The 22,264-nt window shown below is 35.2% G+C and overlaps 1 protein-coding gene across 1 annotated transcript; it reads right to left on the bottom strand.

The window, feature by feature from the left end:
* Positions 1-1,213: 1,213 nt before the first annotated feature.
* LOC128549986 (radial spoke head 14 homolog) lies at positions 1,214-22,224 on the bottom strand. The gene is given in 12 exon segments (XM_053527801.1): positions 1,214-1,243; positions 5,299-5,361; positions 8,934-8,978; positions 8,980-9,049; positions 9,449-9,565; positions 10,027-10,123; positions 10,126-10,177; positions 10,970-11,046; positions 12,034-12,168; positions 13,285-13,371; positions 15,218-15,323; positions 22,036-22,224. Coding segments are annotated over 12 exon segments (972 nt in total). The 5' UTR covers positions 22,129-22,224.
* Positions 22,225-22,264: the final 40 nt, after the last annotated feature.

Raw genomic sequence — 22,264 nt, 5'->3', positions numbered from 1 at the left:
TTTCTTCTTAGACATTACTAATATGTTCATAATATTTGTGTGGACTAATTTTCATGGACAAACATCTAAATTAAATCACTTTACAAAATCACAATTCCCATTCATTTTACTTTAAAAAGTATAGCATCCATGAATTTACAACTAAAACAATTATGAATTAACATCCACGATGAAAAATTATTGTTCCAACCAAAACCAAGAAATTTCATGCCTACAAAATGAGCTATTTTCACATTAGTCATAAAAAATATAGACTGTAAAAAATTGAAGATTAGGTACTGGTAAACTACTGTGTTAATCACATGTAAAAATTGATTGTAAATATGAAGAACTTCATCTGTAGTACCTTCTAGCCACATGAAAGTAAAACTCTAAATATGACAGAGAACCTTCAGCATTCAATGACTTGAGCATCAGGACTGATTCAAGCAATCCATTAGTCCCCAGCCATTGTCCCTTATACAGTCGACGATGTTTGCTCAAAACGGATAATTGAACACCGTTCTTTGCGAAAACTCATCATCAGTCCTGGCAAATTCCCATTATAAAAGTAATTGATGGCTCAAACTACTGATTACTCAAACAAATTTTGCCGTCCGATCTAGTTTGAGCGCACGATAAGTTTTGACGTATTTTCTGTCAAAATCTGGATACTTGCTAAATATCCCCTTGCATCTTTGGAGCTATCGCTGTTTTGACAGTATACCGGATATTTTAAATATTGATATTTTTATTGTATATGGTAATCATGTGCTATATATACCCAATTTTTAAAAATGCCCTTAACATTGGGATGTGCCATACACCTGGGCATGTTCTGTTTAACATAATATTTTTTATTTTATTTACGTTTTTAATGGTTGCCTATATAAACCCATTTTAAAAATGCATAACATTGCAATGTGCCATACACCTGTGGAATCCCTTTATTTGTGTAATATCAATAATTAAAATAAACCGATACTGTTGATGGTATAATTAACTTTATTTCATATAATGTCATTAACAATATTTCTTTAGATTATCACAGACTTGAAAAATTTGACCGAACTATTTCTGTAAAAATAAACTCAAGCATTCAATAGAAAAAAAATGAACATAAAAAAACCCCTAAACTTAACAATAATCTTAAACAAAAGTTACAATACACAAGACATGTAAAATCATTAAACAAGAGGCTGTACTTTTAAAAGGCGTCAGAATGAATCTTCCATTAAACAACATACAAAGTTTTCTCTTGTACCTGAAAACACAAAACATACAAACAATTTCAAAAATAAAAATTCTCCCTGTAGAATTTAAGACTTAAAATTTGAATATAAACCTAAACAGTCTTAAAATGTAAAGTGTTTCTGTTGTTAAGATGAAACCATCTTTCAGCCTTTAATGTAATCGCAATAATGGTATACCGTACATAGAAAAATGGACAAGACATTTTGAACAACAACAATTAATGTGTTACAATTTACACTGTTAACAAAACTTTATCAGCAAAAAGCCTCAGTTTAAACTTCTCACACATTTTTAACAGCTGGTAAAAAAATCTTGTTCATTCCTTGAAAAAAGTGTCATCTGGTTTTATAAACTGAAGTAATTGAAATATAGGGCTTTCACAAGTACGAAAATTAAAATTTGCAACTTTCATTAACATACTCATGAGGATTTATGTTATAACTAATAAAAAACTTCTCCACAGTCTGAATATCAAAAAAGTTCCATTTGATGTCCTGATTATGAGGTGTGGTACAAATAATGAAGAAAAAATGTTGTGCGCATATGCCGCGGTTTTATGGTATTCCATTCGATGACTCTCACCGCGATCTCTGCAGCCACGTGCAACACTGGAATCTCATCTTTGCAGCGTGCTTGATCTGAAAATAGTAAGGCATGTTTTATTAACTAAGACAGATAAAATAATACATTGTATACTATATACATAATACCTATAAGTTATGATAACTCTGGTACACCTTTAAATTCTTCATAATCAATGTTTTTTTGTGTTTACATGTAAAACATAAAAAAGCTATTAAAGTTTACCTGCACCATCTTGCAGACCATAAACAAAGCTGAATTTGACGTATGGTCAAAGGTTTAATATTCTTTCAACGCATATGCTAGTTTTCTTTTGTCTTAGGAGTTTTTTTGGTTTTTTTTGGATAATTTATTGTGAAAAATCTTTATTTCAAGAAACATAAATTCTGTTCCCTCTGAAATTTGTAAATGGTTTCAAAAACAGTTTGTTATTAAAAGTACAAAGGAGACTTTTTTATAGTTTAAAGTAAAAGTCAACCTCTTTTCATTTAAAATGGAGAAAAGTTGAATCTAATCAGACTTTAGATATATTAACTAATGAAGAAAAAAAATCCAGGTTTAAGGAAATTCTTTTATTTAATATGAAAACAGGTCATTGTCCCTGACAATCTTGCCCTCATCTAACCTAACATATTTCTTCTAAAGGGAAATAAATTATAAATGGGTGCAGTATGTTACAAATTTGGTGAAAACTGGTAATCATATTAATGTACAATGCCCAGAAGCAGCCCTAAACTCTTAAGGTAGTTCTGCACGTTACTTGGATCAAAATTTTATTTCCTCAACGTAGAATTTGATTAAACACTGAGTATTTCAAAACTTCAGATATACCTTAGAAAATTTAGGAAATACAAAAGATAGGGTCCGTGTGCTTGATTTGCTTGCTAGACTGTTTGAAAAATAGGGTCCCTCACGCAATATTTCATAATGGGAGTCTATCGAAAATCATAACTTTCATAACATTTTTCGCGAATAAAAAAATTTTCTACACTGTAGATTTGATGAAACTTCCACAGTTAGTAAATAAAGGACAAGGCCGATAATTTGCTGAACTAAAATATAATATCCGTGTTCTAATTTTTGAGATATTTGACCATGATTAAAGTAAACCGGACATTTCACGCAATTTTAAGACGTTATATTGATTATTTAACGAGTGATAGGTTTTAAATATCATATTTTGACTTTACAATAATAAGCAACAGTGCCATTGTAAGAACTTTACTCACAGGTTGCAATTAATTCATAACATGATTTTCTGTTTCCGTCCGCCGAATCCAGTACTTTATTCTCCGTTTCCCTGCAAAATGGCGTTACGCCATCACTTCCGGTTTATCAAACTGCAGAACTACCTAAATCTATTTTCATTTAATAATGATTTCAGAAATTTCCTCACTCACTTTTCCTCCTAACTCCTTTAACAAGCAGGGAAACCTAGTTTTGGATAATTAAACCGGTTGAGCTAAGTCCTTGTTGGTGACAAACTATTGACTGATCCCATAACATTAACTGGCTATGGAAGTAAAGACACTTTGAAAGTTAATTGAAAACTAATATGTGACATTTAACAAATAATATTTGTATTGACAGTTTCAGTATAACTCCAGATATTTAAATTTAATTCAAACTGATAAATGAAAATCGTACTTTTCCTTGTGACTGAAGCATTTGTGTATTCATGCTGGACAACAAAGAAATCTTTATCTTCACTTAAACATTTATTAACAATCCAGTTAAAGGTACTGTCTTACATTTGTAGAACCATTCAATAGGTTGACAGAAACTACAAACAAATTTTTTCCCATTGGACTGGAAAATGTTCATTACCTATGGGAAAAAATAAACATACAGACAGCAAGTGAGGTAGACTGCATCAGTCGTTAGAGTCTTAAATGTACACTCGACTTTGTAAGTCTACAAGTGAAGAGTATACACTGTGAACCTGAAACGGTCACATGATAGTGGCACTTTCCTACAACAAACCTAGCATGGCCCACAGCTGCACCTGTCGTTTTAACTATGCATGCATGAGATCACCTCTGTATGCTACAATGCCCATTCTCTCTTCTGTGGAGATGTATCCACACAATATGTTACCAGTGTAACACATTTGAATATATTATCTAAAAGTCCTTTCTTGCCAACCCATTCTAGTGGAGTAACACACGGTGTAAAACATTTACTATTTTACCTAAGCCTTACTTTGTCAATGTTCCGTGGGTAACATATGCTAATTGTAATATGCCTTACCTTGTCAATGGTTTCTTAGTAGTATATCTTTCCAGCAGGTACACTCTTTGGTAGAAGTTTTTCTAACTTTATGTCTTTCTAGTGGGTATCACACTTGTTGTATATATCCTAACCTATGGCTTACCTTGTCAAGTTTCTAAACAATTGCTAACCTTGTCAACTGCAGGAAACACACTTATACAGCAGGTAACCACTTTATACAGATATCTAACCTTATTCCTTACTTGTCACAATGCTCGCAGAAGGTAACACACTTACACAGATTATCTAAACCTATGTCTGACTTGTCAACATGCTCCAGAAGGTAACACCCTGTATACAGATTATCTAACCTATAGCTTACCTTGACAAACATGCCCAGAAGGTAACACACATATACCAGCAGAGTATCCAAACCTATGTCCTTACCTTGTCAACATGCTCCAAAGGTAACACACTTATACAGAATATCTAACCTATTTTGTCTTACCTTGTCAACAGGCGCCAGCAGGTAACACACTTAACAGATAACTAACCTATTCTTACCTTGTCAACATGCCTCCAGCAGGTTAACACACTGATACAGAATACTCTTTACCTTATGTCTTACCTGTCAACAGGCTCCAGCAGGTAACACACTTATACAGATATCTAACCTAGCTTCCTTGTCAAACAGGCTCCAGCAGGTAACACAATTAATACAGATATCTAACCTATGTCCTTACCTGTCAACAGGCTCCAGCAGGTAACACACTTATACAGATTATCTAACCTATGGTCTTACCTTTCAACAGGCTCCAGCAGTAACACACTTATACAGATTTATCTAACCCTATGTCTTACCTTGTCAACAGGCTCCAGAAGGTAACATCACTTATACAGATTACTTAACCTATGTCTTACCTTGTCAACAGGCTCCAGCAGTAACCACACTTATACAGATTACTTAACCTATGTCTTACCTTGTCCACATGCTCCAGCAGGTAACACACTTATACCAGATTACTAACCTTGTCTTACCTTGTCAACATGCTCCAGAAGGTAACACACTTATACAGATATATCTAACCTATATCTTACCTTGTCAACAGCTACAGAAGGTAACACACTTATACAGATTATCTAACCTATGTCACCTTTCAACATGCCCCAGAAGGGAACACACTTATACAGATATATCAAACCATGTCTTACCTGTCAACAGCCTCCAGCAGGTAACACACTTTAATACAGCGTATCTAACCTATATCTTACCTTGTCAACATGCTCCAGCAATGTTCTTCTGCCTTCTGGAGCCTCTGACAAGCATGTCAAAGCCTGAAAATAACAATTATTGAATGAATAATACTCCTTCTTATAACAACAAACAAAAATAGGAAATCTTTCATATAAAACAAATTAACTTAAATGTCACTATGATGGTGCACCAGAAATTTTACAACCACTAAGTATTCAGTCAAGTACCAACAGAAAACAAGCCATCAAATACTTATTGATGGCCATCAAGTACTTTCATATCTCTGGTTTCCTGCAAAAACTTTCTCAAGTGGTATTAATAAATAAATCTGAAATTGATGAAGCAGTTATATATTGTAGATAAGGACATGTATAGTTGATATGTCGACACAAATAATAAGTAAATGCTAGTCCCAACAGTCACTTCAGTACATGCTGTATGTTTATTTTCCAAGTGGAATAAGAATTTACATAAAAAAATATGGGTCATCATCCAAAAATAAGTTCTGAACACACTGAACGGAGATAAGCTATATCATTTTGTGTTTTCAATTGAAAATCAAGGATAAATATAACTGCTATGCAGTATATGGCTAAATGGATAATACCCCTTACAGAAGCAAGCCTCTGTGGCGTACATGCCGCGGATTTGCTGTGTATAATGCCGCGAACACAGTAGTACGGCCCAGAGGAGTACATTTTGCATACACCGCATGCCACGTACATGCTGCGTACTATTTCGACGAGTACACAGCATGTACGCAGGAGGTCACTAGTACACTTCAAGTACGGCAGCTACAGACTCTGAAAATTTTAGGGGGAGTACAACTGCTGTACGCAGAGGGACCTGTACAAGAAAATAGTACACTGCATGTACACCGCAGATACTTGAAATTTATAACACTTATAAATTAGTTGCATTAAAGTCGTTTCCCCTTGATGCCAGTTACGCCATTTTCTTCAGAGTTACCAAATTACATGCTACAAAAATTGATTTATTTTCATTGAAAAGTGGATGAAGAAAATCAAACTAATTTTAATTTTGACAACATCAATCTACATTATTTTGGTAAGGGTAAATACGTATTGAGTCCCTGTCACTTATCTGTTTTTCTGTTGTTTTTTCTGTCCAAATTGATCAGCCTTATTCATAAGAAAGTTGGTGGGGTAAGGAATTTACATTATCACCGCAGTTATCGCCACAAGAAGTACACAGCATGTATGCAGCAGGAGTACAACAGCATGGTACGCCGCAGACTCGGCCAGGAGTAAACACAAATGTACGCCGCAGGAGTACACAGCATGTACGCCGCAGGGGTAGTACACCGAGGCTCATTTGCATTGAAAAGTGTAAGTGCCGCGTACATGCTGCGTACCTTCCCGCATACTAAATTCCTCCCGCGTACATCCTGTGTACTTAGCCACAGCATTTTACCAGCAAGTATACGCGGCAGATAGCACCACTTGCATGCAAAAGTGTACTACAAACGTACTATCGGTGTATGTGCGTGTATATCCTGCGTACTTTTTTAAAGCCCTTGATGTCAGTAACACATCATGTACGCATCATATACCTGTATGTACACAGCAAGAGTACGCAGCAGGCCTTTTCCTTCTAGTAAGGGGGACCATAAAAGAAAAACACATTCAGTTAGACGAATGGCAGGTAAAATGTGGCAGGAAAAGTATCGCATGATGCAGGTCTTAAACAACAACTTTCAGTCACATTATTGAAAATCAAAAAGGTTAGTCCTTGATACGCTCCAATACATCACAGCTCTAATGGCACAAGTTCATCCAAACTACAGAATATTACACAGACAAGTCTAGTTTTCAAAAGGAATGTGTAAAAAATGGATTGATTACACGAAACACTGAATCACGGTATTGGTGAAATGGTTTTAATTAATTTTGTTTGATGGGACAGCAACATAATGACCACTTGGCCACTTTACTGGTAGTGGTGTTGCTTTAGAAACAATAAATTAGTAACAAATTAACAACCATGTTCCTAAAATTTGAAAATTTTTATGTCCTATTAATATTTAACCCTTAGCCTGCTAAATTTCTAAAATGGACTGGTCCATCCTTCAATTAGGGCAATACCCATTGTATCTTCAAAGGGGTGTTTTCACTGTAAATTTACTGACTGAATAGCGAACAAGTCAGACCATGATCAGACCTGCACGGATTGCAGGCCTGATCTTGGTCTGCACTGGTCCGCACAGGCAGATACAATTGCCGCCAGTCAGGGGTAAAGGTATAAGAATGTCAGGAAAATGAACAGAATAAAGAGTATAGAGCACTTTTCTGGGGACAATTTTGATATTCCCTTGTAGTTTTTAGCCCACTCACAAAATGAAGGGTTCAAAGTAATTAAATACTCCAATGTCATTTGAGTGAAAAGAAGTTCAAAGACAACTGAGTGTAGAATGTCTTGCAACAGCTTTAAAATACTACACATTCTAGCAATGTTTGGTTTGCATAGATACCAACTCAGGTTGCATATTACAGACAGCTTCTAAAGAATACCTATCATAAAATTAATGTTCATATTCAAAATAAATAGGAAAATCTATGACATATATGTTTTGCAGCCAAACTACACTCTTGACATGAACGTACTCATAAATGTATACTTTACGACACACCAAATGACTATCTATATCTTTAGCTTTATTCATGGGCAATAAAACTTCGATATAAAATTGAAATTTGACATTTCGTTTGTAGCTATGTCTAGGTTATAAAAGTTGAGTAATAATAAAACTTTATATTAAGTAAGTAAGTAGAGAAGGATGTTATGCTACGGTTATTTCATGCATGAACTTTACCTGATATAGGCAAAACTTTATTAATAAAGTGATAAAAATTTGTTGTCAGTGATGTAGAAAGTTTATAAAAAGAAGCTGGATGCAGTTTTAAGATTATGTTAGATTTGAGAACTAGACTAAAATAGATTTCATATTTATTTATCAAATAATTAAGGCCTTCCAGTGGTTTGTCCCCTGATTTATCACTGTTCAGATGTGCAGGAATTGAACCAGGATGGGTGTTATTAAACAATAAATCACAAGAAGACCTTGATTGTTTTCATTCTTACATGCTCATTGAAATATTTTGATCAAAAATTAAGCTGGTCTTCATTTATGGCGGGTATTAGTGAACCGGTCCTCATGCGACATGTTGACTCATAATAGACGTCATAATGCCTCCTCTTACTGGTCCTCGTGTCAACCGTTGTTGTTGCAGAATATATAGATCTTGACCTTCTTCTGTTGTTTGACTGGCAATCAATCCAGCTATGATTAGAATGCTATTTTATATTAGGTTCCATCACCATTATGCCACTGGTCTGAACAATAGGAAACACCTACCAGGTAATAAAACCATGCATGGCCGAACTTAATAGATCATTTTAGAATGTACTTCACTTTTTAACACAGTGCAAAAACAACTAATGTTACATGATGTAAAAAGAATGCACAAATAGCTATCCACGTAATTATCATACTGAAAGCTAAATTTTTGGGCTAACAGCATTTAATCTGTATTAGTAAATTCTCAGTTAAAAGAAAGATAATGACATAGTAACAGTGTAGAAATCATACAATAGAATACAACACAATAGATAAAGTTCTATAAAGTATTACCTTTAGTGGGCATTTGGCTCGACCTTCACGGGTAGCATCATCAACAAAGGGAGACAAGTGGTGGTATTGCTTTCGCTTCTAATGCTGTGTACTTTCCCTTTGTTGTAATTGTGATTCTACAATATACAAATATTACTGCTATCTGCAGGATTAGTGCTGTAGCAGGCCATGTACCTCATACATGTCTTACAATGATAAAAACTTAGATTCAAAGCATTACAAAAAGCACCACCTCTGTACAAAGTCGACTCCACAAAAAAAAGAACCTTAACAAAATTATCAACGAGACAATAGGTTCCAGAAGAGTGTAAGCAACAATCCCCTTTGATTTTTTTCACAATAATGCAGTCAAACACAGCTTGTTCAAGTCTCCAGGCCGACTGGAGCAATACATGTGATCCCTTGCTAGTTTTCCTAGTATTTTCCATATGTTATGTGCTTTAAACCTTAGATAGAACTTGAGGTTTTTGCTCATCCCCTTGCACTTGAGAGATCTGTGTTTACCAATAACTTACATCATGAGAGCACCTGCTGCATTAGCTTTAACATCAGGTGACTTGTCTTCAAGTAGACCAACCAGTGCCGGCACTGCATTCACTTCTACAGCTTTGTTCTTGCCATCTAATGGTGCACTAAGAATAGAGAAAAGGACTTCAATGGTAATGTGGAATAAAAGGAAATTGTACATCAGAAACCAATTTTTTTTTTTACATATGAACAATGACACACTACATTATGATTTTTAACGGAGGTTGTCTAGTGTCCAATACTCATTCTTGCAATAAACTTTGATTGAATCTTTGAAGCACATTAAAAGGGAGTCAGAACTTGTTTAAAATATTACCGTACTCTTACTTTTTAAAGTGTAATGCTGGGTGGCAGTCCAATCCAATCAAGTGAATCCTTGTTGAAAAATAACAAATAACAATACTAACAAAGAAGATGTCATATCACAAACCGTACATGTCACATAAACCAAACCTGGTGGCCAAAACCTTGAAGAAACAAATGATATGATTTTACAATATGATTAGTTAGCACTCGAACCCTGACCTACATGATTCAACAAAAAACTGCAAAATGAATTATTTACCTGAGGTCCATGACATCTCGTGCAGCCCGTGCTCTGATGACAGGATCTTTGTGTGGAAGAAGTGAAAGTAAATACTTCATTGCATCCACTCTCAGGCCTTCTCTGTGTCCACACGCATACAAAAAAATGTAAATGTATCTAGTATAAGTGTCTGAAAATAAAAATAAAGTTAAAATCGTTACCACAAAACAATGACTGGAATGGCATGAGCAAAGGCAGTGCCTTCCAGTGTACAGACTGGTCTGGTTTGTACAACAATTATTCACCCATGTTTCATAACTGCTCAATGTTATTTTTCCTCCTTATGCCACAGTATTGTTTCCAATACAAGAAACTAAAACTGTTTATCTTCAGAAAAAAGATCTGCTTTAAATTTCCAGAGGCCTTATGACAGAATCCTACATATTATCAAATATATAAATTCTTTTCTCAGAGACAATAGCATATTAATTTTCATTAGTTAAAATTAATTATTTATGACAATGATTGTAGAACAAAGTTTACTACCAATTGATGGTAAGTGGCCGCCATGGCCAAGTGGTTAAGATTGCTGACTTCGAATCACTTGACATTCTGAAACCTTGTTCGGTGTGTCCAATTCTTGCATGTGTGGAAGCCATCCAGCTGGCTCACAGAAGTTCAGTGTTTCTACCCAGGAGCTCACCCATGCCTGAAATAATGCCTGTGGGACACCTTGGATCTTCCTCCACTATCAAAAGCTGGAAAGTCGCCATATGATCTACAATTGTGTCATTGTGATGATAATCCCAATAAACTCAACTTATGTTTACCATGCCAAATGGCTGCTTCCTACACTTCTAACAACAAGGTGACTGGACTGACTACAGTCCAGTACTTAGACTTCACCCCTTCAGGCCATATAACTGTAAGCTTTATAGTATGTACTGCAGAAAAAATCTTTCTTTTAAGCGATAAAATATACCTTAATTTCATCCACTTCACTTTTCAATTTCATGACTAAAGTTCCTATCAGATCTGCTGTCACAATACCCTCAGCACCTGAAACAATCAAATAATGACATTTCTAAATTTTAATTATTTCAATTCTTAAATTTCCAAATTTTCAGTGTGGCAAAAACTATTACAGATCAAATAAAGTAAAATGTTGTCAGTAAACACTCTGTTACCGGTATATTCTACTGCAATTTCAAAACTAAGAAATGACCAGACATGTAGAAAAGACTTTTGTCTTAACTGTATGAAGTCAATGTGAGAGGTGTATGCCTAACACTTGTAATTTATATCAAGTCCAAATATAAAGAAAATTTGAATTTTCTGTACAAAAACTGACTTTTAAATACAGGTTATATTTTTTTATCATTAATGGACATCATTTTCAAACTTCACTTCAAAGTTTCAGACAGATACTAAGAAATAATCACTAGACTGAAAATATAATTAATATGTGCATTAATTTTACACATACTCTAAATTACAAACATATATTGCAAAATTTCTTAACTTCTTTGTCATAAAATTTCCTGGTTTCAGTAAAATACCCACTAGTATTCTACAAGGAATTCAATTATTTTAAAATAGAACATAATGGAAACTTAAAACATTGAAGATAATGCAAAAAAATACTGTTCAGGAATATTTAAATCTCATTATAACATGGTTTGAATTGTTTGTAAGTTAAACAGAAAAGGAGATCAAATGTTGTATATTTTATGAGAAATGATGGCTTTGATGGAGGAACAGATGAAAAAACTTATGATGTCAATTATGATGTCAAACTGTCACATGACGAATGCTTCATTATATCTTGGTGGAACATAGTTCAGTACAATATTTATGAGCATGTTAAAATGAATATATTCAAGGCTGATGGTCTGATACATTGCTATGCAACATTCAGATGCTTGGATATATAACCACTCAGACTTGCTCCCTCATGGTTATATTCCTGGGCACATCAACTCTGACCTGTGGTAAATCGGATGATAAACCACACAAAGGCACTGAGTATTCAATAAATATACTTACCTAATGGTGTTTCTGAGATCATTTCTATTGCTTTATGAGCATTTTTCCTTGCAATGTCAACTTTATCATCAAACAGTTTAGACACTGGTGGAATGATATTGTGTTCAAGAAATGCATCTCGTCCAATAGCATGACCTGAAATGCATTGATCAGTTACATTTAGTTTGAAAGTGTAGTTTAAAATCAAATTAAAGTAACAAATAAAGCAATTCAGCCTTTTTGTGCCACTGGACCTTATCTAAATACCAGTGCAATATGAATGATCCTGGCCCTGGAGTCTGAACCCACAACCTGCTGGTTGAGTTTATGACATCTTATTCTCTAGACATATAAGAGCTTGAAGCTGTGAGTTACATCCATGAATATTAGCATTGGTTCAAGTTTGTCCTGCAATGCATGCTGTCAGAAGAACTTTATTCATAACATCTTTTTGAATTGTGTCTCCATTTCACACTTACTTCTACAAGTTTTTATCAAGTTAAAAACCTACTTTTTATTATTCAAATACAATTAACACTTGAAACTTTTCTGAATTTTTTTTTTTGATCTAGCAGGAGCAGAAATCATTATTAGTTGCTTAAATAGTGTTACTTTAACATACAGCATTAAAATAGGGTCTGCCTACCGTAACAAGAGCACAACTTGTGGTTGCTAGTGCTTTACAAAAGGCAGTAAGTAAGAAAAAGAGTTATTGTTCTTGGCCTTCTCATGTTCTTACACATCTACCTATAGTTCTTATAGCATTCAAGAAAAGTGTGCCTAAATGAATAAAACAACCAAGAAATACCAATTTTCTATGTTGAAATAGATCATAAAGCTTATAATATGTAAGGGAGAGAGTTATGGCTCTTGATCTTCTTACTCATCTTATGATAATACAAGGGTGTATAAAGTATCCAAGAAAATCTGACCTAAACTAATAAAAAATCTCCCAAGAAATACAACTTAAAAAGGGCCAGAGTTTGAATTTTGAAAGTGTTTCAGACTTGAAAATGCAGTAAATGTTTTCTTAACCTTTAGTCTGCTGGTGGCGAATTAGCAGACCAAGATTAGCCTGCACATCCGTGCAGGCTAATCATGGTCTGCACTGTCCGCTATTCAGTCAGTAAATTTTCAGTGAACACCCCTTCAAATAATAAATGGTACTGCCTAAACTGAATGATGGACCAGTCCATTTTAGGAATTTAGCAGGCTAAAGGTTAAAACAGATAGGCTGTCTAAGTAAGGTGAACACTGTCTACTTGTACTTACATCCTATAACAAACAAGCACTCTGTAGATTTTTGTCTGACTGTTGTATCAGCATCTGATAGCAATTTCTTCAAACTCTCTGCTATACCTATAAAACATATTTAGAAACCAAATTTAATTTCCTTAAGCTCTTAAAGAGACATGTACTCTCAATATTTACGTTTTTTTTAATATTTTTCTGTCTGAAATGTAGGAAGTGCCTTCAAAGTAAGTAATAGTAGATAAAAACTCAGAAATAAGTAGTTCAGAGAGTTCTGGGCAGTATGATTGTGTAGTCTTTAAATTATGTTACTGTAGAACAACTCTTGATGTTAGTCGCACAAAAGAAATATGATTTAAAGTAAAAGAAATTTTGCTGTTCTTACATTATACTTATAAACTATTTTAGATACATTGCTATTTGTGTGACAGCCTGACAGGGTGAGAAAAAGATGTTAAGTCAGTCCCACACTGCACCCCTTGCTTACAAGACGTGTACTCTACCGACTGAGCTAACCAGCTGCACACTGTACCCCTTGCTTACATGACGTGTGCTCTACCGACTGAGCTGGCCAGCTGCACACTGTACCCCTTGCTTACAGGACGTGTGCTCTATCGACTGAGCTAGCCAGCTGCACACTGTACCCCTTGCTTACAGGACGTGTGCTCTACCGACTGAGCTAGCCAGCTGCACACTGTACCCCTTGCTTACAGGACGTGTGCTCTACCGACTGAGCTAGTCAGCTGCACACTGTACCCCTTGCTTACAGGACGTGTGCTCTACCGACTGAGCTAACAAGCTGCACACTGTACCCCTTGCTTACAGGACGAGTGCTCTACCGACTGAGCTAACCAGCTGCACACTGTACCCCTTGCTTACAGGAGGAGTGCTCTACCGACTGAGCTAACCAGCTGCACACTGTACCCCTTGCTTACGTCCTCTACCGACTGAGCTTGCCAGCTGCACACTGTACCCCTTGCTTACGTCCTCTACCGACTGAGCTAGCCAGCTGCACACTGTACCCCTTGCTTACAGGACGTGTGCTCTACCGACTGAGCTAGCCAGCTGCACACTGTACCCCTTGCTTACAGGACGTGTGCTCTACCGACTGAGCTAGCCAGCTGCACACTGTACCCCTTGCTTACAGGACGTGTGCTCTACCGACTGAGCTAGCCAGCTGCACACTGTACCCCTTGCTTACAGGACGTGTGCTCTACCGACTGAGCTAGCCAGCTGCACACTGTACCCCTTGCTTACAGGACGTGTGCTCTACCGACTGAGCTAACCAGCTGCACACTGTACCCCTTGCTTACAGGATGAGTGCTCTACCGACTGAGCTAACCAGCTGCACACTGTACCCCTTGCTTACAGGACGTGTGCTCTACCGACTGAGCTAGCCAGCTGCCTACACATATTCTTCCCTTTTTAGTAATGAAGTCCTATGATTCCTATATTGTGACATTTCTTTTAAGAAATATTGTATGTTTATATAGAGGCAACTCTGAAAGCATCATCAAAGATCACACAAACAAAACAGTTTCTGACATGTGAAGATTTGCAATAACAAGAAAAAAGTTGTGTTCTGTTACAAAACACAATTAGTTAAACAAATAAAATGAGACTATATAATATATCTTAAAGCCTTCTGCGTGGACCCTGTATAGCCCCTTATGATTTATAGGTTTGTAGTTTATCATACATACATAACTCTTATACAGAAAAAAATATAGTCAAATAAAACAATAGGCAAATATCCAAATTTAATGATACATGTATTTGGATATGATTACTTTGCAGTCCATTTTTCTTAGAGGTCCAGTCCAAAATAAATATATCATAAAACTTGATCTGTTAGAACTGTAATGAACTACTATGCACGGAGGTACATGTATACATTAAGCCAAATAACTCTTTTAGCTAAAGAAAATATGAACTTGTCCAAGAAACTTCTTACCAACTTTCAATGCTTCTGCAATATGTTCTGGGTCATGTAAGTGATCACAAAGGGACATAACAGCCCTCTGACGTGTCATCAGGTTTTCATCATTCAGTTCTCTATTCTGGAAGGAAGCAACAGTACAAATTGAAAATCGATTTTATTTGAAGCCTTATAAGGCTAAACAGCTTACATATATGGTTATATAACATCTTGATCAGAGGCCGCAGCCTGACATCAATTGTATTTTAATCTGTAGTTCCTTACAGATCAGAGCCCACTATTTCACTACATGTTTTCACCTTCTACACCATGTTACTTTGATGATTAAAACAAGGGTTTTTATTATTTTTCTATCTATGATTGATTATATGTCAAAAGTAAATTTATACATATATACGACTGACTTGTGATTTTTCTTTACTAAAGCACCATTTTGTTAATGTTATGCTTTTTATTTCCAGTATCTTTGCAGTGAAAAGCAAGACAATTTATCAAATGGAACAACTTTTTTTATCTCATTAAAATCCTATAATGCAGGTTTTCAGTTAATCAAAAAAAAAAAAAAAAAAAAAAAAAAAAAAAAAAAAAAAAACTTTATTACAAAGGAGCATTTAAGAAAGGCAATGAAAAACTGATTAACATACATGTAAGGAAGACAAAACAACAGTTACTGATACCATGCTCATTGAAAATACTGGAAAGGATCCCCTTGTGAAAATATTCAAAATAGTATTGAAATAGCCATGCCATTCATTCACAAAAAGAACTTGAAAATAATTCTACCAGTGCATATCTTCAATTCCAAATTAAATTGCAACAATAATCTTTTAAATAAACATTAAAAAGGCAGGAGCCTATGGATGGTTGCCACTGTAAGAATGAAGACTGAGTATTGATTGAAATTGAGAACAGGTAAAGAGCACTTGTTCCAGAAATGAAAGAATCATTTCAGCAAAAAAAGGAAACTGACCCCACATGATAGGGGTTTCCCAATGGATCTAGGCAGCCCCTATTCTAATATAGCCCTCCTGCTTAGCTCAATAGGGAGAGAGCAGATTTACAGATTGCGGGGTCATGAGTTTGATCCTCGGGCAAGGCATAATTATGTTCTCCATGACGATTTGATAAAAGACATTTTGTCTGAAATCATTTGTCCCCCACCTCTGATTCATGTGGGAAGTTGGCAGTTACTTGGGGAGAACAGGTTTGTACTGGTACAGAATCCAGGAACACTGGTTAGGTTAACTGCCTGCGGTTACATAACTGAAATACTGTTGAAAAATGGTGTTAAACCCAAAACAAACAAATACTTATACTGTTGGCAATACAATAGGTTTTTCTTTCTTAAGTTAATGTACAACTGTACAGGACAAAGTATAGAATATATCATTCAACATGCGAATATATTTCTACCTAAGCACTGTTTATAGTTTTTCAACCCATACTCCTCTTCTCTCAACACTGCTATTTTGCTGTAAATAATTTTCAGGATGACACTGGATAAATCTTCCCCTAACAAAATCCTACAAGACTGATTTCCTATTAAATGAAATGGTCATGTTTTCTTTAAAAAATAAATTTTTGAATGAAAATTGCAGTCTGCCAATATCAGTGAACATTGCGACATGTGATGATGAACTGATATCATGAAGTTGCTTTAAAATTATGAGGGTGAAATGAGAGTTTTTTGTTCATTTGTTAAACCATTGAAAAGACATGAAATAAAAGGAAACTGTTATTTGTCACCTCAACGCAAGAAGCAGATAACTGCACTGACTTAATTTAAAAGGACCTATCCACTTTTTGCACTAAGGTGACGTATTGTTTTACACATAATATCAAAATAATCTTCTATTCCTGAATTTGCATCATTAATTTGGTGTCAATGGGTGAAAGATATTATCATTCAGTAATGCTTGAACAGTTAAAAAGAATGTTTATGTATAAATTCATTTAATTCAGATACATTTTTGAATGTCTTAAATCTATTTAAATACAATGTTTAGTCCAACGACAATAAAGTCACAAGTACTGAAAATATCCCGAAAGTTTACAATGCGCATGTGCAGCAAGTTGGCATGTGAAGCAAAGCAGAGGTGAAGGGGCAGGCACCCCTATACTTATTTATCTAAAAATAAAGTTACCCCTAATACAGCTGCTCTAATAACTTTAAATTTTTAAGACATTTTTAAACTACTATTGTTATAGAGACTGCTAAAGTTCAAGTGCTCCCAGATGTCAAATAATTACAAATAAATCACGAAAAACCAAAACTCCTTGAATAAAGTAGCCTGGAGTTACCAGAATTGGTGGGGATAAGGATTCATCTTTTGATATATTGAAATTATTTTATTTCGATACATTCTTTACTTGTGCATCCTCAGGAGGTTCAAATTATATAAAACCAGCTTTCATTTTCAAATCAGAGCCTTTCTAATAACATGACCCCCATAAACAATATCACCAGAATCAGTGTACTCATAGTCTATATGGTTAGGTGATATTATAATGTAAATGTATGTTCAAAAATTCAAGTTATCATAAAAGCATTACCAGTACTCTCTGATCATGAAAATGGATTTATTTACTGGTATTTGTAATATTTTTGCCAAGTAAGGTTAATCATAGAACAGGCTATAGAAGCCACCATACAGTCTCGCCCTTTGCATGCAGCAGTATAAGGTGCGAATAATACTGACATCCTTTATAGTTACATTGTAATTAGTAAGAAGATGAAATTTAGGGAATACCCGGTATGCTTAGCTAATTCTGGGTATTGCATACAGTGCTCTAGGGTATAGCAGATTTTAGGGTATAGAGGATAGGTTGATTTTTTTTGCACTTAGATACAGATTATTGTATAAATTTCCATCTCATTCTTTTACTGACTTGCAGACAGGAAAACTGACATACATTTCAAATGTTAACAGCACATTTAACAACTTGCAACATGTCCAGAACACAGCAGCTCGTGTTATCACTAAGACACACCCGTCTCAATAATATAACACCGGTTCTGCAGGTTGCCAGTGAAATACAGGGTACAGTACAAGGTTCTGACCCACACCTTCAAGGCTCTGCACAGTCAGTTCCCTGCCTATATTAAGGAATATGATAGAAGAGTATAAACCGGTTAGAAACCAAAAATCTCAAGACAAGCTGTCACTGGTTAAGCCAAACACTAAAACTGTGATGTATGGCAATCCCAGCTTTTCGTTCACTGCTCTCAAGCTTTGGAACTCCCTTCCCAGTTCACTTGCTGGCTGCTTTCAAAAACCTGCTAAAACCCCCCTTCTTTGTACAACATTTTGTTAACTGACTAATACATTTTGATCTTTTCATTACACAGCTTAAAACAGTATTTTATCCTAGGGTCACTTAAATACTTTTCAATATGTATCTGAAATGCATTTTTTGTTTGAATGTGTAATTGACTAATTGTGTGTATTGTTTGCAATTCATTCTGTAAAGCACTTTTGAACGTATACATGTGCATGAAATGACTGCTATATAAATGTGGTACATGTATAATATATATAATAAATGTTTGCTTGTCGTGTTATTTTTCACAGGTCATCATACGAAAATCTAAGCTATCCGTTAGATACAAGAAACAAATTTTATTTAAAATCGGTGTTACATATATAGACAACATTTAATAGCTAGGTTTAGCTATTGACCAACATAAGTAACCAAAGTATATTTCATAACAAAATAAAAGTGTACCTATTAAATAGATTAACAACATTAGCACATCACAATCAATGAGTAATACATTTATAACTTATACACGCATACAAATTTGGTTAAACCTGAAATACATCTGTTAATCTTGGCCTAGGCCTAAAAACTAGTTAAAGCATTTTATAGAGGTTAAAACACTGACTTGAAAAAGAACACTATTAAATGCATTTTTAGAAAATGGTTTAAGACATCTACCACATCAAATCAGATTTGTTATGGACTAGCTGATTAACAGCTGCATTTCAGAAGTCAATAAAGAACTACTTAAAAGCAAACAAATCATACTAAAAGGTACTTGTTACAAACTATAAAACAAATCAATGAGCAACTAAAACATGCATCTACTGAGTAATATGATTGTTCGAAGAAACTATCTGTGAAGTGAAAATGGCTGCACTGACTGCATACCCAGGGGTCGTCAATAGAAATAGCTATAAAACCAATAATAATTGTTCAATATATTTCAATATCAAATATAAAACAGTAACTGTTATTATTATTAATATTATTATTATTATACCTGATTTATATAGCGCCCTTTTCATGATAAACACGTTCAAAGGCGCTTTACATACAGCAACTGCAGCTACATGGCGCGAAATTCTTCCTCTACTAATACAGACACAGAGCCATCTGACCAGACGGACATAGTGAGATAAAGCCCCCAGAACAGATTTGAGAGAAATCCTTTTTAGATACAGTCTTGTCTGGCTAACTTAGCCTAGTTCTTTGCGAATAGACAGTCTGGTACTTTAACGTGCCCGGTGTATAGCACAAATACATGTGAAGCTGTCTTTCCAGAGAGAATCAGTACAAGCCTCTTAGTTAGGTGGGAGACACTCAAGAGCATCTCGGAAATTTCAAGTGCTTGGACTGGGATTAAAATTTCCCATCCAAATGGTTTATGACACAAAAGACAATCACACAGAATGGTAGTCTTACTCATTTGGCTTATCGGGATGACTTATTTTATGATCTGATATTTTATAGTTGTTATCCTTCTAAGCCTTACCCGTAACTGCATTTTACTGTTGGGAAAACAAAGATTTTTAAAAATGAAAAAAAGTCATAAAATACTGTCAAAACTTACTTACTCTAATAAATTAAACATTAAAATTCATGTAGAAACTTTAAATGGGATGAATTTAACGCATAATTTTTAATAAAAGTCTTAAATCTTCGCAAATATGATGTGAACAGGTACGAGGCGATATCTACATGACACCGGTTTCAATACACAGCAGACCGCCGTTCACACTAAATTGCAGAAACAAAACACAAAATATACATTCAAAAAATGTCAGAGAGGCAATTTTATGCTTTAATGTCAACATAAATGTGATCATTACAAATACATTGTACATGTACCTGAAAATGTTCCCAATAGATTTCATTGGGGATTTCCTAATAGAAATATGTAGAATAAGTTTGGACTTGACGGGACAGTCAAAAGTTTGTCAAAATAATGGGACGTTTCGGAACAGCGTGATAACTTTTGACTGTCGCTGTCTCCATCACATCCAAACTTATTCCGCATATTTCTGTTAGGAAATTCCCAATGAAATCCGTTGGCAACGTTTTCTGGTACATGTACAATGTATTTGTAATGATCACATCTCTGACAATGAATTTATGTTGACATTAAAGCATAAAATACCCCGCTGACAATTTTGGAATGTATATTTTGTGTTTTGTTTTTGCAATCTAGTGACATCGGCAGTCTGCTGTTTATTGAAACCGGTGTCTCCTCGCACCTGTCACATCATATTTCCTAAGATTTAAGTCTCTTATTAAAAATTATGAATAAATTAAACCCATTTCAAGTTTCTACATGAATATTAATGTTTAATTTAATAAAGCAAGTATGTTTGACCAGTACATTATGACTTTTTTTTATTTTTTAATGTCTTCATTTTCTAACAGTAAAATTCAGATAAGGGTAAGGCTTAGAGGGATGACAACTATAAAATATCAGATCATAAAATAAATCATCCAGATAAGCCAAATGAGTAAGGCTAGTCAAAAGTTATCACGCTTACAGTCCCAAAAGGTTTCAATATATAAAAGCGAATTTCTGTGATAAGTCATTACAAAATTTGTCTTATGCAATGCATGCTTCAATGATTTATTGTAAATTCTAACATGGCTCGATTTCATTTCAAGTTAAACAAAGAAGGAAATCAAGCTCTGTATATTCTGCGATAAACAATGGTTGACGTGCGGACTGGTAAGAGAGCATTATGACATCAAATTGCTGCATGACGTCTGATACTTTACTCCTCGGGTAAATGAAATCCAGCATAATATTTATTAAAATATGCCAATGAGCATGTTAGAACGAAAACAATCAATGCCTTTTTGTGATTTACCGTCTAACATACCGCCAGAGTGCTGAAGCATCTGAAAGATGTACCATGGTAAATTAGACAATAAACCACTCGAAGGCCTTGATTATTTGTTAAATATTGCTGAATTTATTAAAAATGTGACTGCAAAAATCTTGGTTTTCTGTTATTGTCTTTCATCTTATAAACCATTGGGATGTGATTATGACCATTTTGCTGTAGCGGTTCTCGTATCGGGTTGACTCGGTAGCTCAATTGGTAGAGCATTGGCATGGTAAGCCAAAGGTCCGAGGTTTGAATCCCGGTCGAGGCTGCACATTTTTCCTGAGACTGTTACATTTGGGGGCTCGTCCGGGATGCTCTCCCTTTGAGCACATGCGGGGCGAAGCAGTTTGGCTGAGGTGTGCATCTGAATTCGGTTAACAGTCTGCAGCAGACATTGGCCAGGAGTGCCAATGTCTCGCAATAAGAGGAAAGGTGTGTAACGGTTCTCGTATCAGGTGGCCTCGGTAGCTCAATTTGTAGAGCGTTGGCACTGTAAGCCAAAGGTCCGAGGTTCGAGTCCTGGTCGAGGTTGCACATTTTTCCTGAGACTGTTATATTGCATTTGATTTTGACATAGTGTTATGTTAGTTATAGATATTTCTAGCTGTATACAGCTATATAGCTAATTTGTGACTTTTCTGGGACCTGATTATTATTCTGATAAGATAAAAATAAAACAAAAACATGAAAAATACATACAAGTCTTGGTAAAGCCCTATCCCCATATGCAAGAGGTGTCTTTGTTGGATCAATGTGTGGAGGGTATTTCGCGGAAATCACCGTGAGTGCCATATTTCACACCAATTGTTTTTAAGTTTATAACAGTTTGTTTGGTACAGATTGAAAACTACAGGCACACCGCTTCCTGTTTACCCAACATTTCCATAGCGATATTACGCGCACCTGATACAGAGCTAACTTTACAGTA

The sequence above is a fragment of the Mercenaria mercenaria genome, chromosome 17 (assembly GCF_021730395.1).
Source record: "Mercenaria mercenaria strain notata chromosome 17, MADL_Memer_1, whole genome shotgun sequence".
NCBI lineage: Eukaryota > Metazoa > Mollusca > Bivalvia > Venerida > Veneridae > Mercenaria > Mercenaria mercenaria.
The sequence above is the reverse complement of the archived record's forward strand: the minus strand, read 5'-3'. Positions and strand labels throughout refer to the sequence as shown.